This window comes from Littorina saxatilis, linkage group LG17 (genome assembly GCF_037325665.1).
Source record: "Littorina saxatilis isolate snail1 linkage group LG17, US_GU_Lsax_2.0, whole genome shotgun sequence".
In the NCBI taxonomy this organism is placed as follows: domain Eukaryota; kingdom Metazoa; phylum Mollusca; class Gastropoda; order Littorinimorpha; family Littorinidae; genus Littorina; species Littorina saxatilis.
Genome location: NC_090261.1, coordinates 32,743,293 through 32,768,320, shown reverse-complemented (window position 1 = coordinate 32,768,320; position 25,028 = coordinate 32,743,293). Strand labels below are relative to the sequence as shown.

The 25,028-nt window shown below is 43.0% G+C and overlaps 2 protein-coding genes across 2 annotated transcripts in view; one reads left to right on the top strand and one right to left on the bottom strand.

Annotated features, from left to right (window-relative positions):
* LOC138952601 (dynein regulatory complex subunit 5-like) overlaps window positions 1–5,941 on the bottom strand; it is a 32,260-nt gene extending 26,319 nt beyond the window's left edge. Inside the window, exons 1-2 of the mRNA XM_070324293.1 lie at window positions 5,861–5,941; window positions 1,741–1,921 (exon numbers count right to left, since the gene is read on the bottom strand). Coding sequence (XP_070180394.1) covers window positions 1,741–1,920 — 180 coding nt within the window. The 5' untranslated portion in view covers window position 1,921; window positions 5,861–5,941. The remainder of the gene's footprint in view (window positions 1–1,740; window positions 1,922–5,860) is intronic.
* Window positions 5,942–6,023: 82 nt separating this feature from the next.
* Window positions 6,024–25,028, top strand: part of LOC138952323 (RNA polymerase II-associated protein 1-like) — a gene marked incomplete in the record, with an annotated part of 52,453 nt that continues 33,448 nt past the window's right edge. The window contains 10 exon segments of the mRNA XM_070323961.1: window positions 6,024–6,181; window positions 12,099–12,274; window positions 18,590–18,751; window positions 18,955–18,995; window positions 19,261–19,350; window positions 19,928–20,096; window positions 20,545–20,697; window positions 21,103–21,231; window positions 21,858–21,976; window positions 22,395–22,496. Coding sequence (XP_070180062.1) covers window positions 12,121–12,274; window positions 18,590–18,751; window positions 18,955–18,995; window positions 19,261–19,350; window positions 19,928–20,096; window positions 20,545–20,697; window positions 21,103–21,231; window positions 21,858–21,976; window positions 22,395–22,496 — 1,119 coding nt within the window.

Below are 25,028 nucleotides of genomic sequence, written 5' to 3'. Positions count from 1 at the left end.
CTTCCCAGGGGTCATTGACCCAGTTTTAGCTATGAGAGGTGGTTCGCCCAGAGGCTGTAGAGTATACTGGGGCGGTCTCTTTGATGTCTTGAGAGGAAACTTGGCCAGGGTAGTACATGCACCAGAACTGGTGGACACCAAGGACAAACATGAAATCGAAGCAGTTTGCTTTCAGAGAGAACGGTCGTCAGCAACTCAAACTTCTCTGTTTTCTTTTTTTTTTTTAATCTGACTTTCTTTGTGGCCCCCTGACTCCGCCCCCTCCCTCTGTAAGGACCCTCCTCCACAAGGACCGATTTTTGTCAACATTTTAAAGGTCGCTAGAGAGGGGTTCCACTGTATGACCTAACCGCTACTGGCAGACGGCCTCAATCTTCACGCGCAAAGACGAGATTAATAGGTGCTCGGTTTTGGTATTTTGAATTACATTACATTAAACCTTTGTTGGGTTTCATGGTCATGGCAACAGCCATAATAATATTACATGATGTATAATATCATATTTCAGCATATGTGAATTACATGTCATCATACTAAACTGTCATACATTTTTATTCCTACATTATTCTGATTGATCACAACCAAACCTACTATCATTGGACACATCCAAATGCAAGCGCCTGTTCTTGACAATTTCTCTCTGATCTAAATATAAAATCAGTGCAATTTCCTGGGTCGGGCTTTGCCACAGACACTCACGGTTTGGCCTGTAGGTAAAATGTACAATGTATTTTCTGATTTGTGCACAAAAGCTTTTTTTCTTTTTTCTTTTTTTTAACATAACAATGTTTAATGTCACTGTATGTTTAAAAGACCATGGTCATATTTGTAAAAAAAATGTTAAATTAGAAAATAAATAACATTTTGGTTCATGATTTTTCCTACACCTGTGCTAAAAATAAGAAATAAAAATGTCGGGTATATAAGTCACTCAAATACAGCTAGGTATGAATGGCTCGGTTTGAGTTTGTTGCAGTTGACCCTGCACAATGCGACATATCATGTTTTTGTTGAACAATTTTGACGTCACCCCTCCCATAGGGTGACGTATTTCACAACTTCCTGTGTTACACAAACTCTGTGATGACCAATTTTGACGTCACCCCTCCCATAGGGTGACGGATTTCACAACTTTCTACAGATGAACAATTTTGACGTCACCCCTCCCATAGGGTGACGGATGTCACAACTTCCTGTGTACACAAACTGATGACGTATTTCACAACAAAATGGCGCTGCCCATGGTCAACCTCGAAACTATCCGTATAGAATGGGGGCGTCCTCGCCCCCATAACAATAATAAGGGATCAATAAAGGGTTTGACGGGCGCAGTGGCGTGGTGGTAAGACATCGGCCTCCTAATCGAGAGATCGTGAGTTCGAATCCCGGTCACTGCCGCCTTGTGGGTTAAGAGTGGAGATTTTTCTGATCATCCCAGGTCAACTTATGTGCAGACCTGCTAGTGACTTAACCCCCTTCGTGTGTACACGCAAGCACAAGACCAAGTGCACACGGAAAAGATCCTGTAATCCATGTCCGAGTTCTGTGGGTTATAAAAACACGAAAATACCCTGGATGCCTCCCCCGAAATCGACATATGCTGCCTGAATGACGGGGTAAAAATGGTCATATACGTAAATATACACTCGTGCTGAAAACATGAGTGAACGTGGGAGTCTATAAGCCCATGAACGAAGAAGAAAAAGAATAAATGGTTGGAGATTTAAAGCACTGATTCACCTTTGTGCTGCTGCTTTTGTTGCTGCGGGTTGACTGAGCTGACCCCTGCCTGGACGGCTGTTTGGACCCACTGCGGCTCTTCTGTGCGCTGGTCACACTCTTGACGTCTTCCCCCTCCCCGACATTGCTGGGCTGCTTCTCTTCTGCCTCCCCTCCCTGGTCTTCTGCTGTCTCAGACATTCTGTCATAGAAACAACAGAAATTAAGAGTATGTGTTATTCCCTGTTAATAAGAATAACATTAATGCATATCGTTTGATTTAAAAATAAAGAATATAAAGGGAGCCGTTAAGATACACATGCAATTAGCATGATGGCACTTAGTAAACAAAATCTGAATTCCTTGATCACAACTCTCAGTGTTCTAACATCTCAATAGAATCCAAAGTATATTTGCTAATTTTGCAAACTCAAGGCTACCTATTAATATGTATAGGCATTACTCCAACCGTAAACCAAGGTTGCATACGGCGCTGAGCAGTTTGATAATAAATTACTGTTGGAGAATGTTCCATCAATGCCGAGTTGGAATGACAGTTATTTGTCAATCAATCAATCAATCAATATGAGGCTTATATCGCGTGTATTCCGTGGGTAGGCCTACAGTTCTAAGCGCAGGGATTTTTTTTTTAATAATTTTTATTTTATGCAATTTATATCGCGCACATATTCAAGGCGCAGGGATTTATTTATGCCGTGTGAGATGGAATTTTTTTACACAATACATCACGCATTCACATCGGCCAGCAGATCGCAGCCATTTCGGCGCATATCCTACTTTTCACGGCCTATTATTCCAAGTCACACGGGTATTTTGGTGGACATTTTTATCTATGCCTATACAATTTTGCCAGGAAAGACCCTTTTGTCAATCGTGGGATCTTTAACGTGCACACACCAATGTAGTGTACACGAAGGGACCTCGGTTTTTTGTCTCATCCGAAAGACTAGCACTTGAACCCACCACCTAGGTTAGGAAAGGGGGGAGAAAATTGCTAACGCCCTGACCCAGGGTCGAACTCGCAACCTCTCGCTTCCGAGCGCAAGTGCGTTACCACTCGGCCACCCAGTCCACTGTCATTAAAAGGTATCGGAGCTTTCTATCAGACAATCAATATTGTCACAGACTGTTCAGGATATATTAAACATTTTGGTAAACTCTCTCTCTCTCTCTCTCTCTCTCTCTCTCTCTCTCTCTCTCTCTCTCTCTCACACACATTTTTCCAAAATAGCTGAAAAGGTTGTTATAAATGATAAAACAACCTTAAATAAATTGGAAGTTTTGGAAGACTTCTGTAAATCAAAACAAATTTCACCTCAGTTAAATATTCCTCCGCTTACGGCGCCTGAAGTATTTCACGCACTCGCTCATTTAAAGCAAACGGGTACCCGGGGAATAGACGGGCTTGATGGAAGGATTCTAAAGTTATCAGCCCCTGTAATTTCTGACACCCTCACTTACATTTATAATCTCTGTTTAGAAAAAAACTATTTTCCAATAGCCCTCAAGCAGGCTAAAATCATTCCTCTGTTTAAATCTGGCGAAAAGAAAGACCCCTCAAATTACAGGCCAATTTCTATACTGTCAGTATTATCAAAACCACTGGAACGACATATAAACAAACTCCTATTATCGCACTTTGACCTCAATCAATTATTTCACCCTAACCACTCTGGATTTAGAGCTCATCACTCCTGTCACACTTCCTTAGTCTCTCTTGTTGATCAGTGGTTGGAAAAGATCAACGATAATGAATTTTGTGGAGCTGTTTTTGTCGATTTTGCCAAAGCTTTTGATGTAATTGATCACAAGTTGTTACTGAGGAAACTCACATTGTATGGACTCGGGATTGATTCTGTTGAACTTATAACTTCTTTTCTTATTGACAGGCAACAGGCTGTATACGCAAACGCCTAGCATCAAGTATGCAGGATGTACGATATGGCGTACCACAAGGGTCAGTTTTAGGCCCTCTCCTCTTCTCCATATACATAAATGACCTTCCCCTTCACATTGAGAATTTATGTGAACTTTTTGCAGATGACACAACCATACATTCTAGTAACACAAATTTAAGTCGTTTATCAGAAACACTGCAAGAAAGTTTAAACCAGTTGAGTGAATGTACTGAGGCTAAATCACATGTCCCTTAACCCCCAAAAAACAAAAAGCATGATAATAACAACTAGGCAAAAACGCCAGAACATAACCTCAATATTTCACGATCTAACGGTTAACAATAAACTTGTTGAAAAAGTCGACCATCATAAAGTTTTGGGAGTGACCATTGATAACAACCTGTCTTGGTCACACCACATCGAACAACTGTCTAAACAAGTGTCCAAGAAGGTCTATCTATTATCTAGAATCAAGCACTTTCTGAATTTGGAAGCCAGGAAATTATTCTTTAATGCTCATATTCAGTCTGTTATTGACTACGCGTCTACCTTGTGGGACTCGGCAAGTGAAAATTCATTCAAACCACTAATTAGATTACATAAACGAGCGCTTAAAGGCACAGTAAGCCTCCCGTAAACCATCACAGAGCTCCCCGAGCGTCTAAATACAGTACAAGCATACTTCCATTTGAACGCTCACCGAACGGGAACATCCTGGCTGCTTTCTGTCGAGCGTGAGACATTTTCCAAGAATTTATTTTCGTGGACTTGGCCCTGAAGAACAATGGCGCCTCGTTTTTGCGCTAGACCTAACTTTTAAAATCTAAATAATAAATTGACAGCTTGTTACACAAACATTCTTTAATCATAAAAGAATTCGTTTTTCATCAAGACAAGATCAGAACAATTCGAAGTTGTGAAAGTTTAAAAAAAGAAAAGCCCGGAAGCAGGGTCACGCAAGGGTCGTAGCAGACGACGGCCCGGTTTATCAGTGCAAATCGCCGTTCCTCTCAACAGTCAAAAGCCATCGCTAGAGTTCTTGTGAACCACAGCCGTTGTTTCGTGCATAAAAAACGTGCTATTGTAGATAAGCTCACGTCGAGTCGCATTCAAATGACTAACTATGATGACTGCATTGTGAAAAGGGGGAAAACTGGATCACACGGGTTCACGATGGCTCAGGGGTAAGATAAACCACGCAAAAATAAATTCTTTGAAAATTGTTCGCTCTTTACGGAGGGCACCTAGGATGTTCTCAATTGGTGAGTGTTTAAATGAAAGGGTGTTTGTACTGTGTGTAAAAGCCTGACCGTATCTGTGAACAGTGATGGTTTACGGGAGGCTTACTCTGCCTTTAAAGTAGTCTTATTAAAGAAAACAACCCTATCTGAGTTAGACTACATGAACTTAAGCATTCTTCCTCTGAAGGCAAGGCTAAGTTATAATAAAGGTACCCTTATGCATAAAATTATTCATGGATGTGTACCTCAAACCATATTTTCCAAATTCACGTTAAAAACTTCACGCCAATTGATGAGACTGAACATGCCTCTGCCTAGGATTGACCTATTCAAATCTAGTTTAGTCTATTCATGTAGCAGTCTCTGGAACACTCTTCCGACAATCCTACGGCAAACTAGCAGCACAAACGTTTTTAAGACGTCTTATCTCATGAAGTATAAATAAACATCTGTTGTCGCTAGAATGGTTGTTAAAACCAACAACGGTGCTTTTTAACAATGTATTATTATTTTTATATACACTGATTCTTTCGAATGCAGTGTATGTCAATGGGCATGGCACTTACAACGTTGTTGCGTCAGTGCAATCTACTCTATAATTCTTAACTCATGTCAAATGAACTTACATTTTTCATTTAAGCAATGTATTGTATGTAAATTGATGATATGTTCTTACTTTCATTTCTATTATAATCATGTAGCAGTAGTTTGTTTTCTTTACTTGCTTATTCTTTAGCAATTTTAGACTAGTCCCTCTTTAGGGCGAGGGCCAGATGTAAAAAAGCAGATCACTGCTTACTCTATTACCCTCGTAAAATAAAGAATTGTTCTTGTTCTTCTTGTTCTCTCTATTTCACTCACTCGAATTCGGTCAGCCCTGCGCTTAGACACACCGATTTGCAGGACTAATCGAACGGTCGGACACACGTTTCGTGAACATTACTTTGTCTTGAAGTTCCTTGGTAAATCAATGTCGCTTACCTTGCACGATCGTTGTTTATACACAGCTCCTATAGAATCAGGGCAGCTCTTTTCGGAGCAGACAGTCAACGTTGCTATGGACACCGGAAGCAGAACAACAAGGTGCATGCGCAAACAACATAAGGGGAGTCACTCCGGTACATAATCTAAGGGGACGGAACTGCAGCTTCCGGTTTCATTTCACATGTTTTTACTTTACTGTGTTAGGTGGATTCAACATTTCTGGCTGCGATTATCATTCTTTTCATTGTTTAAGCCAAGGTGTGACGAGAGCAACTTACGAAGTTTATGACGTGCTTTTCCTGAATTTTCTGTTCTGTCGTGAGTTTGTTTTATATTGCGTTTGGATGGATTTCATGGTACTTTCTGTCTTGAAAAGTTGATTGCACAACTGTATGTTGTATTTTCAATTTCAGTATAAAACGTACATCACCATGGTGACATTGGAATGAGTTATGTCGAGTTACTGAGCTAACAGACACCTTGAAAGTGTTGCCGAAGCAATTGATCGTCACATGGTTCTGCGCAATCTTAAGATAAGCAAAACATGACTCGTCAGGTTTAAATAGAACCAACATATATTGAAAATTGTCGTCACAGACAAACTTTCGTCGGTTTGTTCAGTGACCACCATCTTGGAAATGACGTCAATTCTTCACTTCGTCATACATGACTTGGTCGCAAATAATAAGGTCTGCCCCGTTTGTCCTTAAAGGCACTGAACCAAACCCTTTCATGACGTTATTGTATTTTTTTTCCATGTGTTACATTAAATGCATTGATTGTTATAAGTTTGTCTCAATGAAGAAATGAAAAAATAATAAGGGGAACATGTCAATACGTCCCAGTACCATTACGTCCCAGTACCATTACGTCCCAGTACCATTGCGTCCCAGTACCATTGCGTCCCAGTACCATTGCGTCCCAGTACCATTACGTCCCAATACAATTACGTGCCATTGCGTCCCCGTACCATTAGGTCCCAATACTAGTGAATTTAATTTCTGAGATGTTACTGTAGCAGTGTAGCGACACGTTTTGTAATAAAAGTGCGTTTTGTAATAAATGTATTACAAATCGTGTTCGGATTACACAATTTTTATTACAAAACGCGTTCAACACGATTTGTAATAAAAATTGTGTCGGTACATAGCAGTATTTCACAAATAAAAATAAAATAAAAAGATGTGTACCGGTTAGTCGAGATGAGGTGAAGTGGAAAAAAATAAAAATAAATAAATAAATAAATAAATGTTTGTTCATGGGAGAAAAAAAATCCTTCACGATATAATCAGAAACTGTAAAGGATATTGCATGTCAGTTTGTTTGTTTTGAGGCGCTCCTTGCTTTCCTTACAGGTTTTCTGAGGTAACCATGTTCTTTCTTTTAAAATGAACTGAAGCACGCTAACCTAAACCGAAGTGTAAAATTAAATATATGAGGACAGGCACAATACTGAGCAACGAAATGCTGACATGAGCATCAAAAATAAAAAATGCTCAGATGGAAAAGTCTATGATTGTAATGGGAGCTAAAACACAGCTTTACCGGAAATAAAAGTCAAAACATAATTGCCTTCATGTCTCTTTCCTTTATTGATCGTCAATCATAGGTATGCATGGACAATGATGTAAGTACTTGGTGGACACCAACTGCAAGATATTTCTATCAAGTTAAAACTTTTGGAATCTTTGATTTTGTCTAGTGTTTGAGTTACATTTTATCCATAAAATCCAGCCAGACAGCACCTACATTTTGTGTAAATCAATTGAGCAAGAAATAGTTGTTGTGAAGACACCATTACTTACATCATTTGGCAAGTCCATCACTTTTTTACAAGAACAAGATTAGGCAGCATTGTAATGCTGCTGATTTAATTGATCACCTTTCTGGTAGACCATGCAACACAACTGAAAACAAAAGTGAAGGCCTGAAAATAATATGGCAAGTGAATCAGATGTAGCGTAAGTTATGAAGACACCAAGCGTAAGTTATGAAGACACCAAAATTGTGAAGTCTGTTATGCTTGAATTCTAGTACTCTTGAAATCTAGTCTGGTGTGTAAGAGGTTCCTGATACAGTTTGAAATGATCAAATCATACTTGAATATTCAACAATGGCAAATATTCACAGTTACAGGCAAAGTCTGAACATTATTACGTAAGTTATTTTTGACACCTGAATTGTTGTGTCCAACATTACCAACATCATCAATTATCATCGTTTCACAACTGATTATTTTTCTTATTCGCTTGTTTTCTTTTTCTGTTTTCTGTAGAAGATAACATACGTAAACATGTTTTGATTTACATTGTATCTGCCATCTACCACGATGAACTGAATTGCTGATTGCGTTGGTTCGAGTGACACGAAACGAAAATGGTGTCAGAAATACGAACGTAATCTAAAACAAGCCACACTATTAAAATGCAGGAAAATGTAACTAAAATTTCCCCTTCAGAGCTTTCTTTATACAAACTCGAAGAAACTTTAAGTCAATCACAAAAATATCAACTTTGGTTCAAGAAAAGATTAAATTTTCCTGACGTTCGTATTGAAAGACACCAAGAAATGTCGGCAGAGTGGCGAGAATGACGAACGAAATCCACTAAGTTCAGCATCAATTTAAACAAATGCTGGTGATTTTGGATAAAACAGGAACAAAAGTAGGTGCCTGTTGGGTAACTCAGCAAAATCAATTAGGGATCGATGATTCTTGAAGTTCCCGCAGTGGGGCACTGCGGTTATGAAATTAAAAGCCCCTCCTGTTTTTGGAACTGCAGGAGCTTTCTAGTTTGCTGTTAGGTAGATTTTTGGTTCCTCTTTCCTGTCATGCTCTCTTTTTCTTCATGAATTCTTTTCTTTTTTCTGCCTTCTTGCTCATTCACCTGTATTTTTTCCAAAAATCTCTTCTCTTGCCGCTTGTCTCGCGATTCATGTATAGTTTAATCTGTTAGTGTTCTGATGTAAGTCCAGCAGTAGATAGGTTAAGCCTATTTTAACATACTGGAAACTGGTAATCTTCCAGTAGGTATTAATTTAGTTTTACTAAAGCCTGCTGGGACACAAGTAATGGGTTAGTGCATTTGTAAACAGGAATCGCTTGACAAGTGGCCCCCTTCATCCCCCCCTTCCTCGTCCTGATATGGCTCTGCGTAGTCGGCTGGACGTTAAGCAACAAATAAACAAACAAACAAACAAAATTCTTGAAGTTCGTCTGTCTGAAAAACTCTTGAGATGTCGTAAGTTTGCGCGAAACGCCAAAGACACGAACAACTTCCAGGTCAAAATACCTCCTCTCAATGCATTGTGGTAAAGGTGAAGGCCATTTATTCGTAATCTGTGGAAATTTCCGCAGTGCATTGAGTCGATTGACATTCGTTCGTGTGCCTGTGTCGACTTCGCGTTAGATTTTGGAAGTGCAAAAACGTAAGTAACGCAGTGACGCAAAACGTCGGATATTGCCTTTCACACATTCTTTCACAACCCTAGGTCTTCTGATTGCTTTTATTTGTGCTAGATTGTGTCATTTTATTTAGTAACTTCCAATTATCAGTGGAAATATCAAGTTGCATGTGAAAGATATGATGATGGTATGGACTTAGATCAGCGTGTGAAGTGAGACACGAAGCATTACTTACAGAATGCAATTTTTTCGTCCACGCTAACGACACATTATACGGTAAAGAAAGAAAATGAGCATATCTAATTGTTAAATACACTTAGTTTGACCAAAATAAATACAAACATGACACTACAAACTGCTTCACTTACCATTGTGCTTTCTCAAACAAGATCACTCATTTTTGTCAGGTTTCAGTGGCCATTTTAAGTTGCATTTTCAATGGAAAATAATCAAAAACAAAATAACCATCAACAGAAAAAATAATCTGTAAAATGATATTAATTCTTTATTCTCTCTTTAATCACAATACAACAACATTAACAACCAGAAGAAAACAGTTCTTTGCACAAAAAAATCCAGAAAGTGGCTACCATTCATTTTGTACTTTTTGCTCAGTATTGTGCCTGACCTCACATGCTTTAGCGGTGCTCGACACAAAGAAAAATACCGAAACAGTACAGTACACCGCTTTGTAAATCGAGCATGACATGCCCGTAGGCTTATTTACTGAGTAGACGATGTTTAAACCCGTTTCTGAGAAAAGCTAGACTGACTGTCCAGTCATCGAACCTTCAGCACGTCGACACCGAGACACACAGATAGCGAAACCCATACAGGCACAAATGTAGACACAGACACCTACATACATACGTACATAACACACACACACACACACACACACACACACACACACACACACACACACACACACACACACACACGAGTACACATACACAAACAGTGACATAGACTAGTTCTACATGGGACGATGTTTCAATAACAAATCATTTCATTTTTCTTCCTGTTTAATGACTGAACAAACACAACCGTATCTTTAAAAATCAACAACTGCATATTCTGGTAAAATCCTGGTTCGTATGTACATGTTTAACATTTAACATATTACTCTGCAACCCTCCTGCGATCAAAATTCCTTTTGGATTCATAAATCGAAGACACTTGAATTAAATATTATTGGGCGAGAAACTGTTATGTTACTTTACATAAACAGGTACTGTAAGTAACACACCGTCACACGCCTAAAAAAAAAGGAACATTATAAAGGCCTTCAACTAGCTGTTCTTCTTTTCTTCTCCACGATCATCATCATTATCATCATCTCCACAATCATCATCATTATCATCATCTCGTCGTCGTCGTCATCATCATCAACATCAACAACAACAACCAACAAGAACAACTTTTTTTTTATTTTTACAAAACACAATAGAAAAGAGAAAAAAATAAATGTGTCAAGTAAGTGCATATACAGGCTTCAACATTATTGCTACGTAAATGTATGCAATCTTGAAGCTTGAAATTACTCGGATAATATAAGGTAAGATACTCCGTACTTATAAAATCCACTGTTCATTTTCATCCTTTCGCTGACCTACTCTGTCGTACAATATCCATGCCACACACACACACACACACAGACACACACACGCACACACACACACACACACACTGCCCACCGCAGTGTTCAAGCATTGCTCAAGTAACAATTGTGTTGGGACGTAATGGCCCGGTACGGGGACGTAATGGGATTCCTTTATGGGACGTATCGAGATGCAATTTTCTTGGGACCTATCGACACGCAATTTTGTTGGGACGCAATGGTACGGGACGCAATGGCACTGGGACCCAATGGTATTGGGACCCAATGGGATTGCTTAATGGGACAAAATGAGACGGCATTTGTTTGGGACACAATGGTACTGGGACGTATTGGCATGACCCCATAATAAGTATGTGTGTTTCCAAGTGATCGGCAGATGGCGCAATTCTTGCTTGGTTTGCACAATCTTAAGATCGCGCAGCTCTATTCATTTTCGGAAATAATCCATAGATCCAAATGGGCGCGCTTTCTGCGGATCGTCATATGGTTCTGCGCCACCTTAAGATCGCGCTGATCGGCAAATGGCACTTGACACTATCACTATCAGCAGAGGCATTATTGTTAAGGCAGTTTGCCAATGGTGTTACAAGAGGGCACACTGAAACACAAAAAACTTAAAGGTACTGAACTTGTCAAATCCAGGTGCACGGAGCCCCTGGGGCTTTTAGTCATACCTCAGGCAGCTATATCCATTAGAAGAACTACCAAGTTTCATTGACTTGCACCCAAAGAGTCAAGAACTGCGAATTTTTTACGAATTAATGTCGTACTCGGACCCGGCTGGTCTTGACCTATTTTTGGATCTAAATTTAGATCAGGTAGATCACCACATCATGCTGCCATGCACAAAAAGACACGTCACTAGCAAACTATGTCAGACGTCATCATGAGTTTGTGTAAAACAAAATGGAGGCCGAAATCACTCAGTTGAATCGAACTCCGACCAAACACCACGTAATAACTAGGTTAATTTATGCACTCGCGTGAACAAGAAACTGTCGAGCTTCACAGATGTCGTCGTTGGGTAGTTTTGGGTTTGTTTTACTACCATAGGAGGATTTTTGAACTGTAAATGCACTCAGCTGCAACAAAAACGCAAAACGAAGGCTGTGAGCTGCACTGTGCCTTTAAGAATCAGTTACATTGGTGTGCATAGCCAGTTGCAGAAAATTAGCTGCACATGCACGCAATCATTCTCTATTCTCTAATAGATCTGTTTCAGCAAGCATCACCATGGAACGTCCAAAGCTAGATGAAGATGAAGAGGATCTGCTCAAGTTCCAGAGAGAGTTCTTGGCATCAAAAACTGCGCCATCTGCAACTCTGGTCAAAAAAGGAGACAAGCGCAAATCAGCAGAAACACAGAGGGATGTTGTTCAAATGGACAGTAAGTTTATTTTAGAACCATCCAATGATCCACATTGCACAGTGAAAGACCTTGTGTAAATCATGAGAATTGTAGATTGATACTTTTCATATGGACAGCAAGCTTGAATATATATATATATATGTGAGTCTGTGCCAAAAGGTGATCCTTGAAATGGGACATTCATGTATGCAAAATTCAGAATGCAGACAGAGCTTTGCAAATTTAATATAGTCATTTTGACTGTTTTAGGATTCTGTTTTTGACAGTTAAAAGATAACTGGTAGCATACCTTTTTGATAGTGCCAGGACAAAGCTTGATATTTATGTGTGTCAACTGTAACGCAGGACACAGTACTATGCTTAATATTTTGTTCATAAAAAGTATTAAATGGCTCAAAATCACATTTTTAATAATTTTATACATACATGCATTGTAAGCTAAGGATATATTGCTATTGCTCACATAGTTGAGACTGCTGGACTAAAAAAATGACGTAACCACTGTGTCTTCCGTTACGATTGACACATAACAAGTCAAAATTTTCTTCTCACAAACGCAAAAATAGTTTCAGAGCAAAAGTTTAAGAAGCTATGTTGTATTTATGGCATTGTAAATGTTTTGGTATCCAAACTTAGTTGGATTTCTATTCTGATTACTAAAATACTCATATTTGTGTGTCACTCGTAACGAGACATGAAATTTTGTTTCAATACATGTGAGCGCCGGCAACAGAGAGAAGCAAGAAGAGAGAAAAGAGAGAGACCTGCCAGACAGTCGACAGTGGACGCCATGAGTCAACCACTCACACTCCACGAGCTGCACTCAGCTCTGAAAAAGTTAAAGGCGAAGAAGTCCCCTGGCCCAGACGGCATCACCAATGAAATGCTAACCCACCTTGGTAGTGCAGCAGAGAACAAGCTACTCGAGGTCTTCAACAGCAGCTGGCAAGAAGGATCGCTACCACAACTCTGGCGAGAAGCGATCATGATCCCCATCTTAAAAAAAGGGAAGGATCCAAAGAAGGCCACCAGCTATCGCCCAATCAGCCTCACCAGCTGTGTTGTGAAGACCCTGGAGAGAATTGTGAACGAGCGCCTCGGGTGGTACCTGGAATCCAGGAACCTCCTCGCCCCTGAACAAGCTGGATTCCGACAGTTCCGCAGCACTGAAGATCAGGTCACTTACCTGGCGCAAGAAGTTGAAGATGCCTTTCAGGAACAGAAGCTGGTCTTCGTCACCTGGATAGATCTTCAGAAGGCCTTTGACAAGGTCTGGAAAGATGGACTCCTTGTAAAACTGCTGAGGAAAGGCGTGTCCAGCAACATGTACCAGTGGATTCGCTCCTACCTCTATAACCGCAGGGCAAGAGTTAACGTCGACCAGACCAAAAGCAAGAAGTTCCTCCTTCATCATGGCGTCCCTCAGGGCGGAGTCCTCTCTCCCACACACTTCCTTCTCTTCATCGACGATCTGGTGTCTGAGATGCCCAAGGGGATCAAAGCTGCTCTCTGCGCAGACGACCTTGTGATCTGGTGCAAGGAGGAGCACGCAAGTACTGCCACCTACAGAATGCAGCAAGTGGCAGATAGGCTGAACGCATGGGCAGAAGATTGGTGCGTCTCCATCAGCAAGGAGAAATCCTCCACCACCCTATTCACTCTGTCGCCAAAGCAGAAAGCCGGAACCATTAGGCTTGGTTGAACTCCTCTGAGAGAGGATGAAGAAGCAACGTACCTTGGTGTCACCTTTGATAGACGGCAGACCTGGAAACCACACATTGCACAGGCAGAGACGAAGGCCCGGCGCAAGCTAGCCATACTCAGGAAGCTGGCAGGTACCACCTGGGGAGCGAACGAGAAGATACTGAAGACAGTATACCAGGGAACAATCAGACCCCACCTCGAGTACGGCTCCACAGCATGGTCAACCTCAGCCAAGACAAACCTGCAGACCCTCGACCGTGTGCAAAACCAGGCCCTCCGACTCCTCACTAGTGCAATGAAATCCAGGCCCATCAAGGAAATGGAGAAGCTTACCACCATCCAACCCCTCTGTCAGAGAAGAGAAGCCAAGACTATGGTACAGGCCGAGAAGCTCAAGTGCCTACCCGACCACCCCATGAAGCACAGACTGAGCAACCTCACCAAGAACCGGCTCAAACGGAGCAGTTTTGTACACGAGAGCAAGAGACTTTCTCGACAGTACAGGGAAGTCCTCCCACAGAACACTCTACCTCTGACTCAAGAAGAAGAGGAAACCCCCAAGGCAACAGAGAAACCAGGCATCCAGATCTGCACCAGTGTTCCACATGTTACCTCAGGAGAAGATCAGAATGACACAGCTCGACAGGCACGCACCTTAACCCTGATCGACGAACAGTACCCAAAAAAGGCGTGCTCAATGGAGGTGCTGGCATTCTGATCCAGTTCCCTGGGGGACATACAACTACATCCAGCGTTGCCACTGGCAAACACTGCACAAACTATAAAGCAGAAGCTCTCATGCAGGCCGCCTCCTTGGTTCAGGACTCCGCAGACCCTTGCTACCAAGTTGTCTTCCTCTCGGACGCCCTTTCAGTCCTTCAGGCCCTAGAGAACGACAAACTCCCACAGCTGTCCAAAGCATTACAGCTGGTCAGACAAACCAGAAAAGTTGTCCTCCAGTGGATACCAGCACACTGTGGGATACCAGGAAATGAAAGGGCAGATGAGCTGGCGAAAGAAGGAGCCGTGGAAGACCAACCTGAAAACAGTGTCAGCTTTAGTGAGCAGAAGACAATCATCAAGGCATTGATGAGGCCAAGGACAAACAGAGATGACTACCACACAATGTCCAGAGAGCAGCAAGTCAACCTCATCAGGCTGCGTACTGGCCACAACAGGCTCAATGCTCACATGAACCGAAAGTTCAAGCTGGCGCCATCACCAACCTGTGCCTGCGGTCAAGAAGACCAAACAGCGGAACACATCTTACAGCGATGTCCCTTACTAGATGAGGAACAAAAAGAAGTGTGGCCGTGACCAATTCCCTTGCAGACCAAACTATACGGCAGTCGACAGGAGTTGGAGAAAACGACAACATTTATCACCAGTGCTGGATTGATCGTGTAACCTCTGCGAACGCCAAGAAGAAGAAGAAGACATAGCGGCGGGTGGGGATTAGGACTCCGTTGTGCAGGAGAAAGAGTGGTAGCGCTGCCTACTGCTGGTAGGCTCGCTATGCAAGGGTGGCTGTTGGGGCAGCTTAATTTTTCCCGGAGGGGGTGGAGGATTCAGAGCCGGTATTTCTCTTCCCCCTCTCTGCCGCGGATGACCTTAGGTCTACGCGGGCTGACTCGCAATCTTTTTGATTGCCTACCTCATGTCGCAGCTTTTGGCTTGACCCGCACCTCAGGGTAGTGGTCTCCAGCCTACACCTTTTCTGCTGCTTCATGTGCATGGTCCCGCTCTTACGGCTGCTAACCTGTGGCTGGCTTCTAGGTTTGGGATACTTCGTTCTCACTTTTAGTGCGGAGGAAGATAGTTGGAATGTCAAGCTTCTGAATCTAATCCAGACTTTTTTGTTGCCACGGGCTAGCTTGCCTGTTCCAGCTGAACTAGTCTTGTTGCTTCACAAACAGACCATAGAGATAGCGGGTGTTTTGGCAGTGTGCCCACACTCTCTTCACCTGGGTGATATCCCTCTTTTGCAGGGGTTTTGATGTCACACCTGCTACAGGAAGCAAGGGATAGGCATTTTTCGGGTTGTTTGTTATAACCTACTCGGATGCCTCAGTCTTACTCTTACTCTTACTCTTCTTTCAGTGGGGTTTCGTTTCAGTGACTCCTACCTCTCCTCTCTGAAGGAGGGGAGCGGCATGGTCTGGAATGATCAGCTGTTGCTGATGTTTTCCCCTGTGCTCTCACACGAGCCTGCCTTATGCGTCCCCAGCCCAGAGTTCTTCTACCTGGGCATGTCGTTTGACACTTTCTCTTGGAAGGTTCGTCCTTCACAGGAGAGAATAGGGAGGCTTTAGGCTCTTAGCACTGCCAGACTGGCATGACCGCAGACGTCTGCGAGGCCTTAGCCTCGATCCTCTGTCACATGGATTCGATGGCCAGGCGGTTCCCTCTGGGGCTTTATCCTAGCTTTGCCCCCTCTGGACTTAGACCACGTCAGGGATGTGTCTCTGTCCTGATGGGGAGCCCACATGGGCAATCACAGCTTGGGGCTGTTTACGTAGACGCAACTCCTTTGGCATTTCAATTGCCTAGAGTTAGGAGCAGTAGCTCTCAGTCTACTTGCCTTTCTCTTTGGCTATATATGCACCATGTCCGTTTGCATACGGACAATACTTCTGTTGCTGTCTTTGTGGATGAGCAGGTAGGAGCAAGTTCTCTCTCCCTGGCAGACAGAGCTTATGGGATTCCGATTGGGTGCCTGTCACACCAAATCATTATCTCAGGTAAATATCTCCCCGGCCGGCTCAATAATCTGGCCGACTCGCTCAGCAGGACCTCTCAGGACTTGCACACGGGCTGGGCCTTCTGCATACAGGGCTGGAGTTTGTGCTGTTTGTGTTGCAGATCGTGGGTTATGACTCTGATCTGGGGGCATGAAGTACATAGGTCCTCCACTTTCTCTGTGATGCCCCTTATTGGCCTTCTTGGCCAATTCGTGTTTAGAGCAGGGGTGCAACTCCTTAGCGCCCCTCTCTCAATCCAGGTGGTTACTCACCTCTGTTTCTTATCGCAGCTACTCTGAAACAGATAGGCCTCTCTATCGTTGGTCATGGCGCTTTTGTGTGCATGATCAAAGGACCTTGCTTTAAGAGGTTTAGAGGCTTACTCCTCTTTGGGATTTGCTCTAGTTTTGGAATGGTTGTGTTCTTTGGCACTTTGAGCCCTTCCTCTTGGCTCTTTTGCTAGACTTAACGCGTAGGACTTTGTTCCTCTTACTCTGGGCTCAGCCCTGAAGGTCAGTGAGACCCATGTCCCATTGAGGTTACCGGAGAGGATAGCCTTGGAACATAATTCCGGTTTTTTTCACGGCTTTTCGGCCAGGTTTCTTTGGTTCAGAAACCTGGTCAATCTCCTCTGGTATTTAATTCCCTCCTCTCGGGAAGATTCTCGCTCCGGGTGATTTGGATTTTCTAACTGTCTGGTTAGAGCTTTAAAATCCTTACTAGCTTGTGCTAAGCAATTTGAACTAAGAGCCAAAAGCTCATGTTCTTATCTCTTTACACTTTAGGTGAAAGAGACTTCTCTTAATTGACTTTCTCAAGAGGTGTTACTACTTTCATAGGACAGTCCTTTGAGTGGTGGCCTATTGAACAAAAGGGAGGGGGCGTTCAGTCCTCCTGCTTTCCTTTACAGGGGTTCAGGAGTCCAGAGCTGGGGGGGGTTCTTCTCTCTCTGTCTGGCATTCCAGTCGCTTAGGTGAAGTTTTGCCTTTTTCTCTTGGGAGGTCTAAGGACGTGTCCATTAAATTTTACCTCTTGGACATCTCCTGCTATTAACTTGTCGAGGCCTTTTCTTTGCCCTCGTTAGTTTCGGCAGGACAGGTTCTTTCAGGGACATAATTAAGTCCCTCCTCCTTTAGGAGCAATCTGCATTTATGAGAATTGCGGTAAGAATATGTAATTTAATCGAAAATTTCAATAATAAATTTTCATTTGATTAATATACTTACCCAATTCTCATAGTTAATACCCTCCCATCCATCCCCGCTACTTAATTTTCTACGGGATTTTGAGAAGTCTCGAATGATTATTCCGGATGCCGGCGCTCACGTGGTGCGCGGTGGGTTATGGGTAACCAAGTGGGTTCAGGGCATAGCAACGGCTATGGCGTCTGTGTTTAGCTTGGTTACCACCCTTTCAAGGGCAGGTAATTTGAGTAGTTTTTCGACATCTAGCATGTGAGATTGAGGTCAATGCATTTATGAGAATTGGGTAAGTATATTAATCAAATTAAAATTTATTATTGAAATTTTCGATTAAATTTGCAAAGCTCTGTTTGCATTCTGAATTTTGCATGTGAATGTCCCATATTTCAAGGATCACCTTTTGGCACAGGCTCATATACACTTTAAATTGTTAGACTCTGTTTTTGTTTCTTACAGGTATACATTGTCATTTAATCATTCATGGAACTAATTAATTTATCCGAATCACATACGGTACCACATTATGACTGAACATACGAGAAACTAGCTAGCATGCAAAGTAAATTTCTATTTCATTTTCTTTCAGGCATGGGATTTTTCTCGGAGGGAGGGGGCGGGGGCATGCTTTACCATTTTTATTTTTATGTTTATAATTGTATTATTTCATGCCTGGTTTTTTTTCTCAGTGCTGCCACCAGCTGCACCATCTTTAGACCCCCAGCCCCCAAAGAAATTTTGCTTCAAGACCAGTAAAGAAGGACATACCAAGATGGCAGGGCAGATGTCTGCACCAGTTCACCCTGGCCCCAAGATACCACCTGATATGGACCCAGAGGAGCTTATTGACTGTGAGTTTTTGCCTGAAAATTAACTGATCAAATCATTTATCGCTGTTTCCACAACATTGGAAGTTATTTACGGCAGATCTAAATCAAACAACATACTACATGGAAACTTTATTTTGAGTTTTGGTTCTGATAATTTTCAGAGCCAATGTGTTGAAGTCATAGGATTCATAATAATAATCCAGTGGCGTATTTTTGATCATCAGGTCAAGACAAAGGATTGGCTACAGTTCTCACCAGCATCATAGTAAGTGTTGCAAATTCAGAAACCCTTGTAACCCTGTCTGTCCAACACATGCACGCTCGCACACATTGACTGATAGAGCAAACGAACGCTGTAATGTGCAACACTGCAATTTGTTGTTATTAAACTAATTTTATTTGTTTTCAAATTATATGTGGATTTCACATGCAATTAATTTTGGTTTGCATTTTGTTTGTTTCTGTCAGTAAAGATTTATTTGTTATTAATTCATCTGTATTATCAATGAAACTTGTTGCTCTCTTTTCAGGAACGAGACACCAGAAATTCTGCATTTACCATGCCTTACCAAGCAACACAGCCTTTTCCATCAGTCGTTAAAAATCCCACATTTGCAAAGGTAATATGTTTGAAACGTTTCCTTTGACTCTTATAATAAAGCTGATCATTTAAGCTAAAAGGTTCGTTAACCCTTTTACTTTTATTTTCACCTTGTCTTAATTTGTATTAACTTGAAAGGTGAATGCATGTTAATTTATTTTTAATATACTTTCTTATGTGATAACCAATGTGCTATATTTTCTCAGGACAAAGAACAAATGTTTATTTTGAATGTTTTATGTATGTTATTATTACGGACACAAACGCTCAGCAATGCAATTTCTCTTTTAGAGATTAATAAAGTTATTGTATTGTATTGTATTGTATTGTAGATATGGAATCTGCAAAAAAATAAATTGTGCAGAGGAGTACAAGGTTTTAGGCATAACAACTTGTTCAATTTTTTTTTTAATTTGCAACTACATGCAGTTTGCACATAGACTGGAGGCAATAGAGTCTCAACAGTTTATATCATGTAAAGAAAAAAAGTGTACATTTTCACCTGCCAGCATTTTTATTTGGTGCATATCTCAAAAGTCAGTTTTGTGACTAAAATACCACAATTCCCATACATTGTCATTGTCATTATTTTTTAGCCAGCAGGACCGAAACAGAAGAAGAGCCTGTTTGCTCAGCAGATAGAGCGGCAAGGCCTGCAGGACTTTGGGGTCATGGTTCAACAGGAGTCTAGCAAGATGGAGGTTCCCGACGCTGCTTCTTCTGCTTTCAGTCAGAGTGGTGATGTGGCTGGATACTTGCAGGCAGGTTAGTACAAGTGTGTGTGTTTCTTTTGAATCAGAGAGGGGGAATAAGTTAGAGAAAGACAGAGAGATAGATCAAAATGTGTGAGAGAGTGTGTCACTGAGAGAGAGAGAGAGAGAGAGAGAGAGAGAGAGAGAGAGAGAGAGAGAGAGAGAGAGAGAGAGAGAGAGAGAGAGAGAGAGAGAGAGAGAGAGAGAGAGAGAGAGAGAGAGAGAGAGAGAGTGTGTGTGTGTGTGTTCTTTACATATATGTGCTTGTAGTTGTTCACTGACTGACTAGTTGAGTTAATTAACATTCTGACTAATTGTCATATCGTTGTAGAGGTAGTAGTAGTATGCTGTGTGGTTGTTGCATGTTGTCATGAGAGCAGGATTTAGAAGTCAAAGACCCTCTACCAACAGTATCAAAACTTCTGTACCTTGTTGAAAAATTGCATTGTTTTTGCCTGCAGATTTAAAACCTCATGTCATTGATGGACGCGGACTCAGTGCTTCAAGAGCAGAGGAGGAAGCTAGGAGTATCCACAAAGAGAACCTCGCCAAACTGTCTGAGATGTCAAAGGAAGAAATCCTTGAAGAACAGAGGCAGCTGCTGCAGATGTTGGGTATAGGATTTAATTTCTTCAAGCGAATCTTTAATTTGTGGCAATATAGATTTTTTTGTTTATACAGTCGAACGTTGATGCCACTATAGAGATGAGTAATACAGATCTCTAAATGTGTCGTAATTTGTTTGAGTTTGAAATAGATCATTGGCACGGATGCTAGTAACTATGATTCGTCTGTTTTTTTACGTTGCTTCTGCTAATTTGTTAACAGTTCTGTTGACTTGCGTATGTAGAAGTAGAAGTATAAGATTTCATACACATGTAGTCCTGTGAGCTTACCCTCATGGCAATTCGGGCTACTTTGTCACGGGGAAAGCGAACCGCCATACAGTATAGTACGGCACTACCCACTTGATATGTTCCGAATTTACTAACACTGGTTGATGTTGTTTTCCTCTTCAGACCCAAGCCTAGTGGCATTTCTGAAGTCCAAGTCAAAGCCAGCCAAAGCCACAGCAAGCCAACCTGAACCCAAGTCCTCTCAAAGAAGAACCAAAGAGGAACCTTCAAGAAGGCAAGACAATTTGGATGGTGAGCCCCCAGCTAAAAGTGAAGATTTTACAGTTGTTTTCATTGTGTGTTTCACTGCAGACTGATTAATTTTACAGTAATACTAAAAGTGACAATAAAACTGACAATTGTATAAGTTAATAACTTATACAATTTTAATAACTTATACAATTGTCAGTTTTATTGTCACTTTTAGTATTACTGAGTTTACATTTATCTTCTAATGTATGCATGCTTATAGTCACTATAAGCATGCATACATTAGAAGATAACTGTTCTGTCAGTGCAAGTATTGTTCTGTATAGGTGTCTTTTCTAAGCTGGTTATATCAAAAGGGACACATGAATTGTTAGAAAATCATGCTGTCATGTCTGTAGTTTGCTTAAGAGATTACAAATTGTCTCTTTGGAAGATAACAAGAAAGACAAAGCAACAACTCGGTGTGTGTGTGTGTGTGTGTGTGTGTGTGTATGTGTGTGTGTATGTGTGTGTGTGTGTGTACACATGTTTTAGTTCTGATGTATGTGTGTGTGTGACATAACCCTTGTACTAATTGTGTCAACCCTGGAGTGTGTGTCTGTTTGTTTCAAACCGTATCTGTGCGTTTTCTCAGCAAAACATGTTATTCAAACCACCTCTTATTTCAGAGCTGCCTGAGGACGTTCCCCTGAAGGAGAGCAAGAAGTGGGTGCACATGGACAAAGTGGAGTACGACAAACTGGAATGGATGAAGGATCTCCCCCCTCCTTCTGCTGATGACACCAAGGTAAAGAGTTTTGGTTGAACTGCTTATCAAAAGACTGATTCTTTTACGCTAATTTAGAAACGCAACCAGCCAACAACAAAAAACTGTAGATATACTTTTAGCAAATTCTCTATCTCATGTCGTAAAACGTTGGTTTTTTTTGGTGTTGGGGGAATCTTGAATTCAGTTGTTATTTGTTTGAAGCAACAGAAACTAAAGCCATGCCTGTGGGAGATTATAGATAGTCTAGGGTCAAAATTATGTGGCCTGTTAACACATGACACATTTTATCTTCCACGTGGGTTTTTTGAAGTAGGGTTCCTCTCTTTTTCACTACTAAAGTACAAGAAAGATTTTGCTTTAAACCTATAAACAAAGGTACTTGTTTTGTCCTGCCATGGGTTTTATCTGTATGAAGTGTTACGTCCTCTTGTTGCAGACAGGGCAGCAGGCAAGGTTTGATTTTCAAGGCAACGTGATTCCACCTGACACTGACGTACCTGTCAATGAAGCCTTGCATCACCATGGTGATGAACCGCAGGTATGGATGTAGGTAGAAAATATCTGCTGACAGCGAGTGGAAGTTCTCAGTTGATGCTGGGATTGGCTCTATAGTTTCAATGTGTAATGAATCGATTATCATGTATGTGACCTTTTGCCTTGGATTTAATCACATATTCTTACTCCAATTCTTATGAATGCATTGACTTTAGTCCCACATGCTAGATGTCGAAAAACCTCTCAAATTACCTGCCCTTAGTAGGGTGGTAACCAAGCTAAAAGCGACGCCATAGCCGTTGCTATGGCCTGACCTTGCTCGGTTACCCATAACACCCTGCGCACCACGTGAGCGCCAGCATCCGTAATGTTCATTCTCGACTTTCGACAACACACGGTGGACGTGTCCGAATTTCGCTCTCACTTTTGGCCTTCACATGCCTGCTCGTCCGTGAGACTAGCCGGTTCTTGGGGGTCTACCTGTCCGTCTACCTTTTGGGTGAGATCTTTCCTTTTTACGTTTGGAATGTAAATGTTGATAGCTTTGTTCTGAACACGCACGCAGATAATTTTTGTTCTGGGTGACTGTTTTCGCCGGTCTTAAAATGGCCGACAACAAAGCTAAACTGAGTGCGAGACTGGAAGGCGACAAGGCTCTTAGCCCAGTTAAGAAAGCTAAAGCTAAGGGTAAAGCCAAGAGCGTTGATTTGCCTATTATGCGGGTAGAAGATCCGGCAAATAGCACTTCGTTTGATGTTCCTATCCCTCCGAGGACGGGTTCCGTTCGCTCACAGCTCGCGTCCCCTGATGGGGGTGAGGAGCCGGGGCCTTCAGCCCTGGGCTCGTTGAAGTCCGAATTGTTTGATTTTATTTCTCAACAGTTTGCGTCTCGCTCTGGGGTCCCTCCTCTGCCTCCGGCGGTAGGGGATCCTTCCTCCCTGGCTCGGCTGGGGTCGTCGTCGTCGTCGACTATGGCGACTCCAGCGGATGGGGGGGGTGGCCGGGCGGCCATTTCTTCTGCGCACTTGCTTGGTGCACCTGACCAGTTCGGGCCTTCCCTCTCTGCCTCTGGTAGTGCTGCGGTTGCGCTCGAACACTCTCTCCGTAAGGAGAGGGGGTCTGCTTCCTCTCTTTCTCTTCCCGCTCAGCTTGCTTTTAGCAACACTGCAGTGGGAAGTCAGCTCTCTCCCCTTGCGGGAGAGGGAGAGAGGGGGCATGGTAAGTCACAGCCTGGGTTTGGTCCCACCTTGTCCCACTGGGGGCAGGGGGCTGTGTCAGCTTCTCACTCTTTCCCACCCACTGGGCGGGACTGGGTGGGGGCTGGTGTAGCGGCTCACCCTTTCTCGCCCGCCGGGCATGATCGGGTGTCCGCTGTTGGACTGGCGTCTCAGTCAGTGCCGCTATTGTCCACTGCTAGCAGCCGCCCCTCTCCCCAGCAGGGGTGGTGGGGTGGTGGGGCAACGGGACTACAGCAGGTTGACGGGTGGGGGCGGCCTTTCACGGTCTCGCCTCTCACTCAGTCTTACCCCTCGCAGGGTTCGCTTGCTGCAGCTACGAGCCAACTCCCACCGCATACAGCGGGCGGGGTAGCTCAGACTGGCCAGACCGGTTTTGACTGTTGGGGCCAAGCGCCCGGTCATCGGTCTACCAACAATGGGCCTGGCGCGGCTTTGTCGGGTGGCCCCCTCCCCCCGCCTTCTTGGCGGGCCTCTGTGCCTACTGTCTACCCTTCTACCCCGGTGGGGCAGGGGGGGGATGGTGGGTGGCAAGCGGGATCGGGTCACGCTTTTGTTACTCCTGTGTCCCCTCCTGTGTACAGTGATACTGTAGAGGCTGGGGATTCGGATTCTTCTGTGGAAGATGAGGAGTTTGTAGCCTTGCCTTTTGGCTTTAGGCAAGCCATGAGAAGAGCGGCTTGTGTGGCAGCTCGTTACTTTCCGGAGGGGGTGGTGGATTCAGGACAGGATGTCTCTTTTCCACCATCCGCGGCGAATGATTTTCGGCCTTCGCAGGAGAGTTCACAATCGTTTCGTTTTGTGGAATCGCCTGCCGTGGCTTATCACATGTCGCAACTTTTGGCTCGACCGGCCCCTCAGGGCAGCGGTCTGTCGCCAACTCCTTTCCCTTTGTTGCATGCTCATGATACAGCGCCTGCTTCAGCCGATCCATGGCTAGCGTCTAACGCGCAGGCCACTGCTTTTTCGCCGTTAGTGCAGAAAAAGCTGGACTGGAACGTGAAGTCAAGGAACTTTGTTCAGACTTTTGCTTTGCCGAGGGCAACTTTGCCAATTCCGCCGGAGTTGCTTGCCTTGTTGCCAAAGCAACCTTCTGCTAAGGAGGGGGTCTCGTTCTCGGACGCTTCTCTCTCCTCTCTGGAGGAGATTGGGCGTCTTGATCTTGAATTGGCTTCTATGGCAGAGTCTTTGCTCCGAGCTCTTACTCGAGCTGTTGCTGGCTCTTTGGAGCCATTTAGACTCAGGGAAGACGCCTCAGCCAGTGACATCTCCATACTTCTTGCTGCTTTGGGGATGGTGAATTCTGAGAGGATGAGCATTTCAGCGAGGCTGTATGCTCA